The sequence below is a fragment of the Scomber scombrus genome, chromosome 11, assembly GCF_963691925.1.
Source record: "Scomber scombrus chromosome 11, fScoSco1.1, whole genome shotgun sequence".
NCBI lineage: Eukaryota > Metazoa > Chordata > Actinopteri > Scombriformes > Scombridae > Scomber > Scomber scombrus.
Window position 1 is genome coordinate 9,476,190 of NC_084980.1, and position 17,485 is coordinate 9,493,674.

General features: G+C 37.9%; 1 protein-coding gene across 1 annotated transcript; it reads right to left on the bottom strand.

Moving 5' to 3' along the window:
• Positions 1-3,308: 3,308 nt before the first annotated feature.
• On the bottom strand, positions 3,309-4,635 carry LOC133991040 (protein shisa-like-2A). Its single transcript, XM_062429489.1, has 3 exons — positions 4,454-4,635; positions 3,723-3,859; positions 3,309-3,493 (listed from the first exon to the last, which is right to left on the bottom strand). Exons 1-3 carry the CDS (start codon positions 4,633-4,635, stop codon positions 3,309-3,311), a joined length of 504 nt encoding a protein of 167 aa, XP_062285473.1.
• Between the last annotated feature and the right edge of the window lie 12,850 nt (positions 4,636-17,485).

Genomic DNA, 17,485 nt, shown 5'->3' on the forward strand with positions numbered 1-17,485 from the left:
CGGTCCCTGGGTAGGAAAATAGTGAAGACATTACAGTACAAACAATACAATACAGACAATACAACACAAACGATTAAAAACGATACAATACCAAATTTACAGTACATCACATATAATCAACATTTTACAAAATATACATTACATACTCTCCATGTTGTTCCATACAAAGGTTTAGATCAGTGATCAAATGACTGGTTTGACTTGAGCCATGTTTCAAGAGTTGTTTTAAAAATACTGAAGCATTATGTGATATGGATGGAGATTAAGTTCAATTTGTCTGCTGCTCTAACTGAAAATGTTGATTGTCCAAAAGCAGTTTTCCAAAATTTAACAGAGCAGTCACATGCCCTGGTTTCCCTTGCATTATTCCTGCTGAATGACACATATTGATTAAGTGATTGTAGGACAAGATCATGAATTAATTTATACATCAGGCACATATCTGCAATGCAAATAAAACTGTGAAAGGTCGATGAATTATACTTTTAAATGATGCTATAATCATGATGGTTCCTTGGTTGTTGTTTTTTTATTATCCTATTATGTATAGATCATTGTACATATTTATAACTCACACCAGATCAGATCCAGAATGTAATCAAAGACCAGGAGGTAGATTTTTGGTAGTTCAAGGCACAATTAAAGATGATAAACTGAATCGGATAAATGTTTATGTCCCAGATAACAATGATCTTGGATTCTATAGCATTTATTCCTTAGACTTTCCATTCATTCCGGAAGGAGACCCAGTTAAAGATCGTTCAACACAAATTGATAATTCTGACATTAACTAAATAATTAACTAAATAAAAATTAAATTAGATACTAGATATCATACATACTCAGATATTTTGACAGGGTCAAATGGCCCTATCTTTTTCATATCCTTACTAAATGTGGCATTAGGGAAACATTCTGCAATTATATTAAAGTAAAAATGAACAGCCAAAGTCTTAACATGCCTAGGATTCTCCCTCCCCTCTTCTTTTTGTTTTAGCTGTTGAAGAACTTGCCAAAGCAATAAGGTCGCATGTGGATTTATCTGGTATTCAAATAGGCCAAACTATACATAGCATAGTGCTGTTTGTCGATGATATCATTGTTTTTATGAAAAGTAAATTACAACCTCATTCAATATTGTCTCTATCTTTAGGAAAATATCAGGATAGAATTTAAATACTGATCAAAATGTAGCACAATAAAGAATAAAGATTATCCTGTGTATATAGATACAGGTAATATAGCACTTACTATACGAGGCATGAAGGATGACTTTACCAATCTCTTTAATCGGCATAATTCATATTTTAAAAATGCATATTCTGCCAAGGTTTCTATTTTTGTTTCAGAATATACCTCTACCCCCACCAAGATATATATTTCCAACACTTAAGAAGGCTTTTAGGAATTGTATACGGAACAACAAATGTCCAGGACTACGTTTATTGCTTCTGTGGCTTCCATATGACACGGGAGGACTTACTGGTAAGTGCCTAAATTTGTAGTGGGACTATTGGAAAGATCAACTACCAACAACTATGTTTTGCCTATCCTTTAAGAAACTAATCCATTTGTATTAAATATGATAAACGTATTCAGAAATTCAAATGCACATAAACCAGCCCCTCTACCAATTTGGGCTAAAGGTTTTGAAAAGTGGTTCAGAAGGGGCAACCTTTTTTAGTTACATTTTGTCACACGAAAAAAAAGAAAAAGGATGTCTTGTCTTAGAAGTATTTACACACAAAAAATGCTATACAGCAAATGATTGATTTCCTCCCTGTATGATTTTGTAGTTACAGTTCTGGAAAGAGTTACATCATACTATGGCACAGTCTGTTTCAGTACACTTCCCCTTTGAACCTAGAGAGTATTTTTTATGAATTTATACCTTAAGGATTTAATTATTAAAAAAGGGCCAATAGGTGCTTATCAACATGTGTATTTTGCAACAGAGGCTGACAGCCCTCAACTGGAGGAGTAGAAATAAATAATCTATAGGCAAGTGAATTAAGGACATGGTGCCTTGTTTATATAAATTATAGTATAAATTACATTTATACTGCAGAACAAACAGGAGGCAAATGCGGGATCCGCAGTACAGTTTCTTAAAAGGCAAGAAACAGCAGTTACGTTGGCAGAATTGCATCATTCTGATCCCTAAGAAGGACAATTCGTGTGTATACAGATAGACAGCAATATTGGATTTTTAGTTAGAGAAGCATATATCTACATGGTTATGTATATGTGTATGTTTTTAGGTTTTTTTGTTTGTTTTTTATCTTGTCCTTTGTTTTTCTTATCTTGTGTTTCTATATTTTGTGATAACTCTCTGGCCTGAATTTTTAGTATGAAATGTTAATGTGCTATGAATTCATTAATATTTGTTAGCATTAGTTTGTATTGTTTTGCCTGGTGGAGTCTGACAGGAAGGTTGGTTTGGGTGGGGTTAAGGGGATATTTTGATATGTTTCGGTCTGTACAGTATTTGATTTACTTTTATTATTCCTTTTTTCTTTGTCCATTTATGTTTTAAAAAATAATTAAAAAAATATGTTTTTAATGAAAAATAAATAAAACCAACATTGACTTTTGGTAAGAGTCCAGATGCAAACCACAGTCAACACAGTTTCACAACCATCCACACTGACCTCCTGTCAGTCCTTGCACGATTGCAAGAGGTCACTTCTCAAGAAAGAGCCTTCCTCCAATCCCTGAGTAAAATGTAGTGGATGTGGCTAAAAATCTACAGCAGCCAAATGTATCAGGGTGTGTCCTGGTGAAGCCATGCTGTCCAGACTCAACTGTTGGCTGGTGTATCAGTCTCTTTCTCCTGCCACATGTTTCATCTTCAGCATTGTTCCTCAATTCACAATGCACCCTGTATATCAAGAATGTAGATTGGGCATTCTACATTCCTTGTTGTCACAGCATATGCCTTGATCAGTCAACAGATCTTACGTAGTGAGTTTTTGACTTCCATGAAGCCAATTATATGCATTCTCTTTCAAGAAGATGATTGGTAATCAATTTCCATTCATATGTTCTCAATTAATGCTGTAACCACTCTGTTATGCAGCCATGAGGAGGAGAGGAATTAGTGCATGAAGAAATTCATCAAGGCATGAGGTTTGTCAGCAGTGTGTCAGCAGCACTCAAGGGTACCCAATCTACTATCTACTAATGCTGTTCATGTTCCTCCCTTTGTGGTGCTGCTCACAGGCTGTGCAGTGTACCTTCAAGATTCAGTGCCTCTCTTAACCTCTGGACTGCTGGTCCAACCTTTTAATGAGAAATCTCTCAGTGTCCTATGAGGGACTTTCTACCTTTACACCAGTGACAGTCGCAGTGAAGCACCTCTGGAACAGACGCTCTGGGTCTGGTGGCTGATTATCACAGTGCAGCTTGCTGCTCATGAAATGCTTTCTGAATCCCTGTGGACCAGAGGCACCGGTAGCTCTTGCATGACTGGTTCCCTCACTGGGATCTCCTGCTGGAAAGCACACAGACAATTGCAGAAGATCCAAGGTTTAAGATTACATACCATAAGCTCTGTCCACCCAATACACACAAATGAAAAATGGTCTCATGTAAAGGCTTATAAAGCTGTTTAATGCAGATATTTCACAGAACTGAAGGCTTTCAGAGAGACAAAATCAAAATCAAAATCAAACTTCAATTCATACAAAAGCATACATACACACACACACACATACAAGTACCTGGCACTCTGAGGGGCAGGCCGTTGTCAAGACGACTGGGTTTGGTGGCAATGAAGAGGTAGCAAAGGACACATACGGTGACGAGGAAGGCAAGAAGGACCACCGCTGCGATGGACAGACCAACAAGAGCGCCAATACTGAGAGGAGAGGAGAGGGGAGGAGAGGGGGGGGGGAGAGCAATAAGAGGAGATATGATGATGTAAAAGATGTAAAAGAAAAGAAAAATACTGAAAAAGGGAAGATCAAATATGGAAAGATAAATAGTGGGGTGAAGGTTATCAGGTGAGAAACTGCATTGAAAACACCAAAACGAATTTGCACGTGCCAAAAAATAATCTTCAGAACAAATAAAATGTGTGAAGTGTAGTTCTGACTGTCACACTGAAGAAAAACAATGACCAGAATGGGAAAAAAGATGTGCACAGGAAATAATGACTCCAGCAACTAAAGAGAAATTAGCTTTTGAAATTATTTTAACACAAAGTCAGTGCTGAATCACCAAATAATACTATGCCACAAGTGAGACCAGGTTTTTTTTTAAAGGTGCTGCCACCTTTCTCTCTACACAATTATCAAATGTAAACAATAATCTGTTAATTGATTGGAATACACATCAGTATAGACAACAACCCATGTGATGTTTAGGAAGTTTAATGGATGACTGAATGAGAAATATGACAAATAATGACTTCCGATTAAGAAAGAAAGAAAAAAAAACTTTGTCTCCTTACCTCAGCCACCACATGTATCCATACTCATACGGGAAAAAACTGTTGGGATCATCACAGCAATACTTTACATCATTAAATCCGCAACAGTAAACAGCAACAGCAGCATTTCCCGTTTTGGGGCAGGAGAAACCGTCCACAAACACGCCGTCAGCGCTGTAGTAACTGCTGCATTCAGCGCTCATACTGCAGCAAGAATATAAAGAAATTAAAAAAAAAAAAAAAAAAAAAAAAACTTATGATCCGTTAGACGTGGATTAAAGTCAATGATATCCTCAGCAGGAGTAGTTGTGAGCTCTGCGCATCAGATGTGTTTCCCGGTGAATGAAAAGGCTGAGAGACGGAGGTGGAAAACTTTGAATCCGAAGAACCTCTCTCTCTCTCTCTCTCTCTCTCTCTCTCTCTCTCTCTCTCTCTCTCTACATCTCCCCCTCCCCTTTTCAACACCCGCAGACACTCATATGCGCCCACCTTCTAACTTAATCTGCTTGTGTTTTTGAACACAATAATCTTGGATTGAATTGAAGACTTTTGTTTCTATTTAACAGAACCTGAACCCGATCTTATACCTAACAGACTTCCACACAACACTGGCTTTTCGCAATGCGGTTAAATACCCACGGGAAGAGAGAAAGATGCTCAAACACTGAATAAGAAAAAGTTGTGCCTTCCTGAGATGATTTGTGAATGTCATCAATTCGATTCTATCATCTATTTTAATTGCAGGTATTTTCATCATATTTAAATTCAAAAAAAGTAATATCTCAGATTTTCTGTCCAGTTAACTGTGATGCAATACACTCACCTTTTTTTAAAGACCAAGTGGGTGTTATTGAGGAGTTGCTGATCATGTGCTGTGGTACATTTTTCGAGCTGTACCATGGTTTACATAACAGGAGTTTATTTGTTCATGTAGGAAGGATGTTGCAAAATGCCTTGTAAAAGAAAGAGAGAGAGAGGAGAGAGAGAGAGAGAGAGAGAGAGAGAGAGAGAGAGAGAGAGAGAGAGAGAGAGAGAGAGAGAGAGAGAGAGAGATGCATGACCTGATCCTCTCTTCCATTTATAATGACTCTAAAGTAGGCAACATTAAAAAGTTAATTATTGCAGTATTGTTAAATATATGGATTGATTAAGCTTTCAGTTTAGATGGCTTATATAAATAATACTATACATACAAAATAATGTAATAAAATACTCATACAATTAAAAACTCTACTCTACGCTACACCTGCACAGCTGTTGTCATTTTTGTATAATAAACCTTTTCTCAGGATTGCGTGGGTCTGTGATTGACATCTCCCTCACTTCTCCAGTTATCTGAACAACAATTTAGAATTCTTATTAGAATGTCTCCCTATTTATTCATGTGCTGTATTTACAGTTTTATTTGAGTGCTCTATACAGTATCCACAAACACTCCCACAGTTAAGCAAAAAATAAGTTGTGCTGATGCCATATATGTTGAATGAGTTAGGTGACTCTTAACCTGTCAGTGCTGATACTGCTTAGCTAATACTGTATTTAATGTTAATATATGTGGAGAGATTGGGTTTGGCAGTAACATTGCTACTCAACCCAACAAAAAGATATGAAACAACACAAAAACTGTGTTGTTTCATATCTCTACCATTCATCCATAACATTAACACAGTGTTAATTATATTACCTAATTATACGTCGTCTTCTCTGGGCTGTGTAGGTGTATGTGAGCAGATGACACATGATTGACGTCTCCATCACTCTCCTGTTAAACTGAGTTGTGAGTATATGGGATAACTGATGCCTTGATGTCTCAAACTGATAGAGGAATGCAGAAGGAAGAAGAGACACCAAAATCTTCACCAAAGCTGCTGAAAAAGCATTGAGGTGGATGTTGATGAAGAGGGGTGATCTGTGGTTTAGTGTGGTTCTACTTGGACACCCCTGGCTGGGTCACCCAAGTGAGGATATCTGATGATCTAAGACTCAAAACAGCCTAAGACTCTGGGTTCATCACTGATGATGTGTCCAAATCGCACCATCTAGTGTTTCAAGAACCCACGCCTTTAACATTTTGTGCTGGAGTCTAAGCTTGAACAAAGAAGAGGTCTAATCATCCAGAGTAACTGAACACACTGCAATGTTTGCAAATGGAGCTCAGTGTGACGTTTATCTATTACTCATTCATTCATTCACATTTCTCTCTCTCTCTCTCCCTGCTTCTCCTGCTCTGGTATCAGCTGATCAGAGGCGTCATGAATCAGATTAAACCTGTTCTTCTCTTTGTGGCTGTCAGCTGTCATTTCAGCGCAAATCGTGGTGACCTCATGCCACCCTATTCTCCTCCACCCAATCACATCAGCGCCCAGGTCTAAGATCACCAGAAGTCTTCTCCTGTCCTCTTCATCCAGATCCCAATATTACCCTATTCATCACTACCACCAGTGTCTAGACTACATCAGGGGATATCCTATTCTACTCAGGCCTTCACTTCCCACTTATAAATATGATGATATTGAAATGCGGTCCAATCGCCAAAGACATTTCACATTTTCATCTTATTATAAAAGTTCAATAAAGTCTACCCTGATGGAACTACTCTTACCTTAAAGCTGCACTTATTAATATTTATACATTAACAATTAATAAAATGACAATATGTAATGTGAAAGGTGATAAACACACAGAGACATATCAGTTACATCACATATCAAACTTTAAAGTCTTTTAGATTGTTGTCTTGGTTATTAGGCCAACAACCTTTTTGTTTTGGTTCACTGTCAGAACTCGGATCAACCTTGATTTTTAACAACAACAACAAAAAAGCTCCAATAAAAACCATTGCACTCTTCCTGCCCTGCATCAAATTAACATTTAACAGAAAAACAGCCAGATATATCCCTCAAGAGTTGGCAGAGACCAAAATGAAATAAATGGAAAATAAATATTGGACTCACATTTGCCAGGTGCAAAAAAACCAAACCTAGAAACATAACTCCAAATAAATGCTAACATTGCTCCATATACGCTGGATGAGTAAATAATCAACTGCTTGCTAAATCTTTAGCCGTATCATCTTTATCAGTGCCCATCGGCATGCAGATGTAATATTGATCAGTAAATCTGATAAATAGGTTTAATTTCCCCGGTAAATTGATTAAAGCTAACATGTGACAACATTTGCTTGGCTTGAGAGAGAGCAGCCCAGAACAAGACTGACAAGCTCTTACTGATGTCTGAGATATTTTACTGGACACTATCCTTGACGTAGGACAGACATTCAAGTGCCATTTGTTTGAAACATTGTCGTTTCTCTTATTCACAAACTCTGCTCAGTGTGATTCATCCTTCATTGTAACTTTTCTAATTTCATGCTGAAATAGCTCTGATTCAGACTGATACATTTATTTGCAATTCTATGTGTAATCATTTTTTTTAGATTATTTTCAGGGCATTTTTCTCTCATAATTCAAAGTGAAGAGAGATAGTGCAAATAAGAGGTAGTGTTTGCAATATACTACAGGGGCTCTATACATTCAGACTTCAGCAGCCACCTGGACAACACAGCCCTGTCTAAAATTGTAATGACAAAGCATGCAGTACATACATTCTCACTGTATGTGCATAATGGAAAACACACCAAATTCATGAAATTAGATACTACAGAACTTGAATGTAGTATTATTATCTACTGTACTTAAGAACGATAGTGAAAAACCTCCCCAGTGTTTCCTGGGTAGCTCAATAATGTTGTTTGTTCAGCTTCAACGGAAGCATTTTCCCTGTATGAAAGGGCTCATTTTGGTCCTTCACATCAGCTCTCACTGTCCATTGTTACTGTCAGTTAGGCAAGGTAAAATTACAGTAACAACTTCCATTAGGAAATGACTGACAACTAGAAAGCCAGATAATATTACTCCTATTATAGCTTTGCTGCTTTGGCTTCCTGTAAAATCCAGAATAGAATTTAAATTCCTTCTCCTCACTTTATATACCTTATATCTTAAGGAGCACAGTACCTTATGTACCTACTAGAAGACTGCACTCCCAGCATGCAGGACAACTTGTGGTTCCTACAGTAGTATCTCTAAAAGTAGACGTAAAAGTATTCAGTCTGGGGGGCAGACACCCTCTCTAAATTTAAGAGAATGCTTAATGATTGATTGATTGAAAATGGAGACAAATATGTCTCAAGTACTATAATGTTATAAAGTTGTTATGGCAAAAATGTTAGCGAACATGTTAGTAAACACAGTTATAAAGAAACATTAGCATTCATTTGGAGTTGTATTTCAGACCACATGATGAATGGTTCTCCTTTTAGTTCTTTTGCTAGTCTTGAAATACCATCTCTTTAGATGTTAAATGCTCCTCTATTTTCACCATCTAATCACTAACTTGTCATTGGTGGTAGCAAATAACTAGCAAATATTGTCTTTCTTGCTGAAAACAGTTGCCTGCTGCTGCTAGAAATAACGCTGATGAGAGCAAAGAGATCAAATTAAACTAGTAAGTTGCTGTAAGACCAAAACAACGAGCTGGATCATGCTAAAAGGCTCCGTAGAGCTAAGGGGAACTGCGAAGCCTGGTGATAATTCTCTGTGGGTTTGTCACTATGAGTGATGCCTTCCACATTATACAGTCAACTGTTCATACAAACATAATTGTTAGAGCAGCTTTAAGCTTACAGTTTGGTTTAGGGGATTAGAGTGGAAATGAAGAGTAGATAAAGATAAACCCCCACCTCCACCACCCCCAACCAGCCCCCCAGCAGCTCACTGTTGTTGATGCTTTCATATACATATGCACATTTCACAATGGAGTGCCAAAACATTATGATATCCAACATATCTATTAAAATACCCAATATGGTGCCACATTTAATACGCCACTGTTCTGCATTATTCTATAATTCTACTTGATGCATTACAAACATCTTAAATGGAAAACTGTATCTTCTACAGGATGTCATTCATTTGACACTTATTAACAAATGACATGAATCTGTGGAAGTCACATGTTTGTTTGTAATTATGAACCATTTCTGATAAATGTCACGCAGAGGAAATGTCACGCGCTTCATCGCATAATGAGAGATGAGGATTTAATATGCTGTGCATGAGGTGTGCCAGTTTCCTTTAAAGTAATTACCATCCAATCTTCTCCCTTAGTTTGATACCAGAATTACATACAACAAATCATTTTTAGGATATTGAGGAAATTTGGACTTTAATTTGTACGTGCATCACTTCTACATTCATACTTTCTCATGTGGTATGCTTCCATGTTGACAAGAAGGCTTTTGAAGTTAGGTGATGATTTGCCAAGAAGCACATTAATAAACTGAGTCATAAAAAAGTGACATCAAGGGAAGATGAAACAGTCACTGACACTTGGATGATGTTTTATTAAATGATTAATTGAGTATTAACTGAGCATTCACATATCTTTTCCAAAACTCACAATTTTTTAATCAGACACAAAAACAGTCCAGCCAGTCTTTTAAATGACTGTCTGTCTGCTCTGATAATGATGTGCAGACAGTACATGTAGCAAATAGAGTTAAAACATTGGGAGAAAACGGATTTAAGGATTTACATGGTTCTTTTGTATGAGGTACACTGCTGGTGTGGATTATAGTTACTTCTAAATTATACAGTGAAAGGTAAATTATTGCACTTGAAGATTTTTAATGAGACCACTCAGCCCCCAGGATTAAGGGCTCCAGTGAGAGTGATTAAGGCGCAAGGGAATGTTTTCTGGTTTGAGGAGTCTGCACATGATAGTTTCTGTTTCTAGTCATCTTGTTAAGGAGAGAGTGGATCACGCATATTCTCTCTGATGGGCAATGATCCTGCTCATCACTGTTCAAACACATGGTGCAGAAATATCATCACATGTGAGAAACGTCTTGTGCGGAGAAAGTCTTGAATTAGTCAGGAAGTAAGTAAATAACACAATCCTTTAAAGTTAAAGTAAGGAAAGGGTAATGAAGACAATACTCCCACTCAGTGAGACCTGTTGAAACAGAAGGTTGTGGGTTATGGCTGGTCATGCAAACGAAAAAGGTCGACTGTCCTGAGCTTTATTGGACTTTGGGAGACTCACAGTGACAAGCCACTTAAAAAAAAAAGCACACAATTTTTCACAGAAATACCCTTCTGATTTTTCTCATTATTGCTTGCCACAGCAATCAAAAACATGTTTGCACAAACTCCTGAGGCTTACAAAGGAGCTGCCAGAAAGAACATATGGATAACAGGAATCCCATCAGTCACTTGTATTTGACACATGTGTAAAAAAGTGCAAGAAGTGGCCAAGAGTTACTCAAAGAGAATAATATCTCCTGCCATTCTGAGAAAAATGCATTCCATCATAAAGAACAGAAACATTTTGTTACAGGAACATGATGCAATGATGCTGGAAATAATATGGATTACTGAATTGAAAAATGTTACAACCAGAAAGGGAATCAGTATCAGCCAGAAGTTCAGGACTAGATTCATCTAGGTTGCTGATGATGGAATCGGCTGCTTCGCTGCAGCCTGACGGGCAGAAGCCACATTCATTCTTGCTCTCAGTTTAGCATCCCAAGCACCAAATCTGTTAAATTTCCCTGAGATGATATGTAATGGAATATGTTGAGGCTCACAGCAGATGACCTGTGGATGTCGAACATGCCTTGCCGTCTAAATGAATGAGGAGCACACCAGGCCTGACTGCTCGCTCTAATCCCAGATTATCTCTGCCAGTCCAATCCAGAAACAGGGAAAATTGGCAGAAGAAAGGGGATTATTTGACAGTGGTGGAGGATTGTGGAGGGACATGGCGGTTAGAGCGCACACCTACTTGTTCATAAACATCACTCACATGCACACACACACAGACACCCTCACAAAACGTGCATACACAAACAGAAATGAACATATTACAGTCCCTGTACTCTCCACTACTCTATAATGAATGTGTTGATGTGAGAGGCAAATGATCACTGCAGGGACCTGACCCCTGCCACTGACACCCTGCCCCTCACCCACTAACTCTCTTCCTCATCCATCTCTCCTCCCCTTTATATCAGCCAACAGAGGACTGTCGGTAAACATCCTCAATCACTGTGCTCTGTCACATGAGAGATAATGCTGACCACTCCTGTGCGCTCTGTATGCTGCACAGCAACAATCACCACAGCACTGCAAATCTCTGCACCACCTTACGCTGTATGTGCCGCACTTCTTTTCAAATTAATTAAGATTTTATTCCTGCTTTGCATGTGCTGCGTTATGCGCCCTGCAAATAAGACTGTAACGCTTTCATTTGTTTAATTTTCCACTAATTGAAAGCAATGTATCATTTGTCCCCTTGTTGACACATATAAACTCAAGCTCTCTCGTAAAAGCCACAATTAGTCAAGTAAGTCATTTCTTAATTAGCATCTCCACTGGTATTCTGTGGGAGTGAGTGTATTACATAAAATTATCTTTAAATCAGCTGAAAATGTGATTAGAATTTTTAAATAAAGGTGGACATAACAACAATGACATTGAAAGTGGTTTGCTGATATCACTGCAATCAAGGGAGAAACCACACCAAAAAGCACCATCCTGTGATATCCTGTCATATATTCTGATTTATCTGCTCCATTCAGCCCGCAGGGAGCTCAAGTTATTTGTCAGTGACTGTGTTTCAAATAAAGGTAACGTTTCACACCTTATCTTTACAGCATTTCATCTGAATATGTGACCCATGTTTTTACCTGGGAACAATTTTGTGGATGTTGTTACATGTTTCACTGAAGCATCTCAGGTTTATACATTTTAGCATACTGGACATAGAAAAGAAGATAAACTTGTTCCTCGAGACATCCCTACCTGTGTCACACCTAACAAGTTAACAACTCATTTCACACCTTCGCAGAAACCATTAAGTTGGAACACGTACAGCATAAAGGTTGGAACTGCCAGTAATTTATTTACTTTACAGTTAATTAACTCTCTCCTTCTTCAATGCTGAAAGACATGGCTAAAACTTTTTGCCTCTAGGTTTATCGACATGGGTCCAACAAATTACACAGCTTTATATTTGGAAAAATCAACAATCCTGTCTCAACACATGGAGTTTCAATGAGTCTTGGCAGCTAATTATTATTATTTATAGCTCAGGAATGATTGTCAGTATTGTTTATGTCTCAGTGGTTCTTCTGTTTTGCTCTGTCGGGGACAAATCAATTATACTGTGTGAAAACTGTTGAATAAAACAGCTTTGCATTGCAAAGAATTGATTGATTCAGCACTTAATACCCAGAAAAGGTAAGAACGAGTTATCTTGGATGCTAATTTTAGATTTTCAGTAGTAATTCCTCTCAACACTGAGTTCCTTATTAGATAAGATGAATTTTCTTATGATAAACTCCTGTAAATTTGGGTCAAAAAATTGTCTTTCTTTCACCACAGTTTTTGGATTTTTTAAAAATGGAGATAATTGCTAAGTATGCTTTGTAGAACTCCCATGAAAATGTAATTATTAACAAGTCAAAGATCCACTATTCAATAAGAAAGCACAGCTCTAGGTCTGCAACAATGGGTTTGTAATTACACATTTCTCTTCATCGCTGTTAGACTGGAAAAGACTGAGCCCAGTGACTGAATTAAATTGATCTTTATTGAATGTTTGTTTACTGACAAACAGTAGCAAGCTAAAAGGTAATATAATATATGAGAGCCATCCATCAATATCCACCCCACCACCCTTTTCCCTTTTTGGCCCTGGAAACTCTTCTTACAACATTTACATTTTAAGTGAAATCCCTCATGTCCCTTGGCTTATCACAGAGGCTTCTTTCTCCACAGGGAGCAGCTCTTAGGGCATCTATGGCTAAAGTGGCCCTTGGCTTTTTTTTTTTAATTCTGTGGTTCACAGAAGTGGCATTAGCGATTAGCATTTCAGACTAGAGTGGATTCTGTGCGCAGGGGCCCGCCTGAGTCCGAGTCCACGTCTTTGGCCCGCAGACAACAGCACATCCCAGAGCCTAGCTGGGGATTATGCCGCAGCCTCACACCAGATGTGGCATCTGGGATTACAATTAGAGTAATATCATCCATCATGTGAAAGCTTGTTATGTTAACATGACAGGAGAGCCTCTGCTTTCCCCATGTGTTGCACGTGGAGCATTGTTGTTAATGGAAATGAAATAAGCTGTTTGCATTGTGCGAGTCTTCTTTGTAATCAGGAAGATGGAGGTCTGAGGTCTGAGTGCACGGGAGCATGTCAGACCTGTGAGGGATGAAACAAGCCAGTTTTCAGCTCTTTTGTTGCTTTCATTAGATAACTATGAATACCCTGTTTCCTTCTCCTTATGACTTATATATATTATAAATGTATCTACTTTGGACTCATTTTCTCGTTCTCTCTCATCTTACATATTTTCCATTTACTTTTTTTTTTTCTTTCCATTCCCCTTATTTGTCCTTGTCTGTGTCTCCATCCAACACAACTTCTTCCTTTGCTTTCCTGTTTTATGGGCTGTAATAGGTTGCTTTCTCCAACTTTCCCCATCCAATAAATGTATTTTTTAATTCAGCAAATCAGATACAAAATATAGTCAGTTTAAATTGAAATGACCAATGATTACTACATTTAAATTTGGTGAAATTGCTACTGATAGATGTACTGTGATGCTCAAAGAATCACTTATGGCTGTGTTGCACAGTCTCATCATGTAACTGTTACTCATCTATCTCATTAAAAACACATGATTTATCTGCCCATGGCCATCAGACTTTCAGACCTTGTATGTACCTGGATGAAAGTTAAAAGATAAAATATATCTATTCATTTATCTTGTGCTTTACACATTAAGTCCTTCATGTTCCTGACACATCTCATCAGGAGCTATTCTAGGAGCTCTTTCGTACACAACATGCTGTGCATTACAAGTCAGCAAAGCCTCTCAATAAGACATTAGCTTGCTGCAGGCTTTTTGTTCGGAGGACAATGTATTGATGTTTGTTTAACACACAGCCATACATATGGCACAGAATGTTACTAACTTAATAATATCATTACTGCCTGTATGTACAAAGAAACAAAAAGGAGACTGCTCATCAGACACATGATCCTTTGTTGCAAGATGTCCAAGCAAATCCTCACCATCAACTTCTGGTTTGGTTCAAAGCAACATTGCAGAAATAAAAGATTCAGATTAAAACCAGTGCAGATATAAAACACTGATGGCACCCCAGTAACAGAGAATAATGAGCCGAAAGTCAGAGACAATAAAATTGGACTCCCTAAATTCAATGCCTTAGTACATCTTAACATTGATCTTTTGTCATCACTGGACGCTGTATTTACTCAAATGTATGTTTCCAGCTGTCAGCCGGCATACACACTTTGGTCCTCAACGCTACTTTTCATAGTCAACAAAAGCCCAGGTAGCAATGGAGAAGCTACAACTGCAAGTATTTTGAATTAACTGTTCACAAAAACCCTCCTACACACACAGCATGGTTCACTCATAGCTCAACGACTACCTATAGTCACAGCAGGCACATGTTGAAGCAGTGTGCATGTGGATGTAGTGAGCTCAGAGGGTGGTGTCTTTTTATTGCTTTTCTAAAAACACCAAAACACACACACACACACACACACACACACACACACACACACACACACACACACACAAAGGTGTAATGGGATGGATTAGACAACTGCAAACTTGTAGTACCTACATTAGTAACACTAACACAGTGTTATTTTCAACATTATTTTGTGGGGTTACAGGTTATAGTAGAAAAGCCACATTCTGGATTGGATTGGAGCAGCCTTTGTGTAGTGTTTTCCCATTGTGTGGTAGGTATGCTACCATATCAGTGTAGGGTAAGCTGTACTCTGCTCTTTATTGGATTTAGGTACAGTACGATTATATTTTCTGAGATACCATTACAATAACCTAACAGGGGTGAGTCCTCATCCTACTTTTCTCCTGTAAAAATACAAACAATTAACCATAAATCTTTTGTCCCATATAGCAAAGCATCAAAAAAGGGATTATTTTACAGCAAAAATAATAGTCATACTCCACTGTAATACTGGGGCCAAAGTTCTACATCCTAATAAAAGAGCAGTGCTGCTCCTTTCTTTTCATCCATGTCTTGTACATGGATCATTAGGATGCTGATGTTTTATTTAAGTTGTGTAGCTTTTGCCTCGTTATATTTAGGCTACTACTTGGGTTTTTAAAGAAAGTTTAAAGGAAGTCACCTTTATCCTACGATGAAACATTTCTATCCTGATAGGAGTTGTCTCTTCCAGGATGACCTTGCCCTTATCCATAGAGCATGAATGGTCACTGAATGCTTTGATGAGTGTGAAAATGAGGTGAATCATATGATATGGCCTTCACAGTCACCAGATCTTAACACAGTCAAACACCTATGGGAGATTTTAGACCAATGTGTTCCAAATGTTGTCCATCCTTCCAGTAGAGTTCAAAGAATGTAGAATCAATGCCAAGGCACATTGAAGCTGCTCAGAATGTGGTGGCTCAACACCTTACAAAGACACTTTATGTTAGTTGGATTCCTTTAACTTGTCTGCCTTCTGTATGTCACATATAGAGGGAAACAGAAGACAACTGATGCCCCTTCCCTGAAAAAGAGCTAATTATCTCACAAATAAATACACATCCAGGGTCAAAGATTACTGTTGAGAGTTTGCTTGTTCTCTTTTTATTAGCATGTGTTCTTGATATTAACTGTAATTATGTCTTCTAATGTTAAAAGCAAAACAAGATGAAAAGCTACATTTGAAAACATACAAAACATGGCCATTATGGTCACTCTTTCCTGTTACATGCTCCCTAATTGGACTGTGTAGGTACAGCACATGCAGGAGGCTTGCAGGAGGGGCATCATTTCTCCTTTTTGTCACTGATACATGACTGTAAAAAGCAAGAAAGGGAGCGGCCGTATAGCGTTTTTTCAAAAACCTCAAAATAGAAAATAGGGAAATAAAATTCATCAAAGACAGAAAAAAACTCTTCTGTCTGTGATTCATAGATTCGTTAAATCCCACTGACTAGTACTGCATGTTGCATGAAAGAGTGATAGTTTCATTTTTATTATACACTTCACTGCATTCAGTCATATAATGTAATTGGTTTCTCAGGTTTGAATTCAGTTTAATTCACTCTGGACATAACATATCCATCTCCCTGCATCTAAGTTGTTCACAGCAGTCTAAATGAAGTATCATTTCCATTTTTATGGACAGTGCACAAAAACGTGTCTCTCAGTGGGAGATCATTTTCCCTGATATGAATGGGTTTGTAGCATGAGTGTTTGAAGAAAGAAGCTAATTAAGGGAGATAGGGTGGAGTGGAGTGGTGAAAGGACTCTATCCCATCTGTCAATAATCTTACTGCAGGACATGCTCAGAATAATATTTCCCAAATAACTGCAGAGTCTGCCTTCTGTTCCTGTGTCAACTCTAGGGAATAGTTGATTGAATGCGTTTATTTTAAATGAACATACCACTGTACCCATGAAGATTCCTTTGTGTGTGTTCATATGCAAGTCCTTCTTTAACGTGGTCATTTTCGCAACATTTTTTCAAGTCTGTATGTCTTGGCCTTGATATCCATTCGATTCCAGTTTATTTAAATTATTATGTGTGATTGTTTTCACACATGAGGACAATCTTGGTGTATACCCTGAAAGTATATTAGGCCACAGTAAGCAGCACGTGTGATAGAGGCTGACCTTCTATCCACCCCTCCTTATTGCTTCTATCTCTTCTTAATGTCTGTAAGTTTTTATTCTTAGATTCAATTGGTCAGGTAATTTGAAAATGGGCAATTCCTCAGTGATGCCTCTTTCTACACTCTTATAACACTTTCCATCATTGCTGACGATAGAGCCAAGGCCCAATTTCTGTAATACTTGGCACAACATGGCATGAATCTCTTTTTCCTGATAATATCCCCACTTTTACAGTGTCATTTACACCAGGCCACATCAATATACTGTCATTAGCCCAAGCAGCAACTGATGGCTCAAG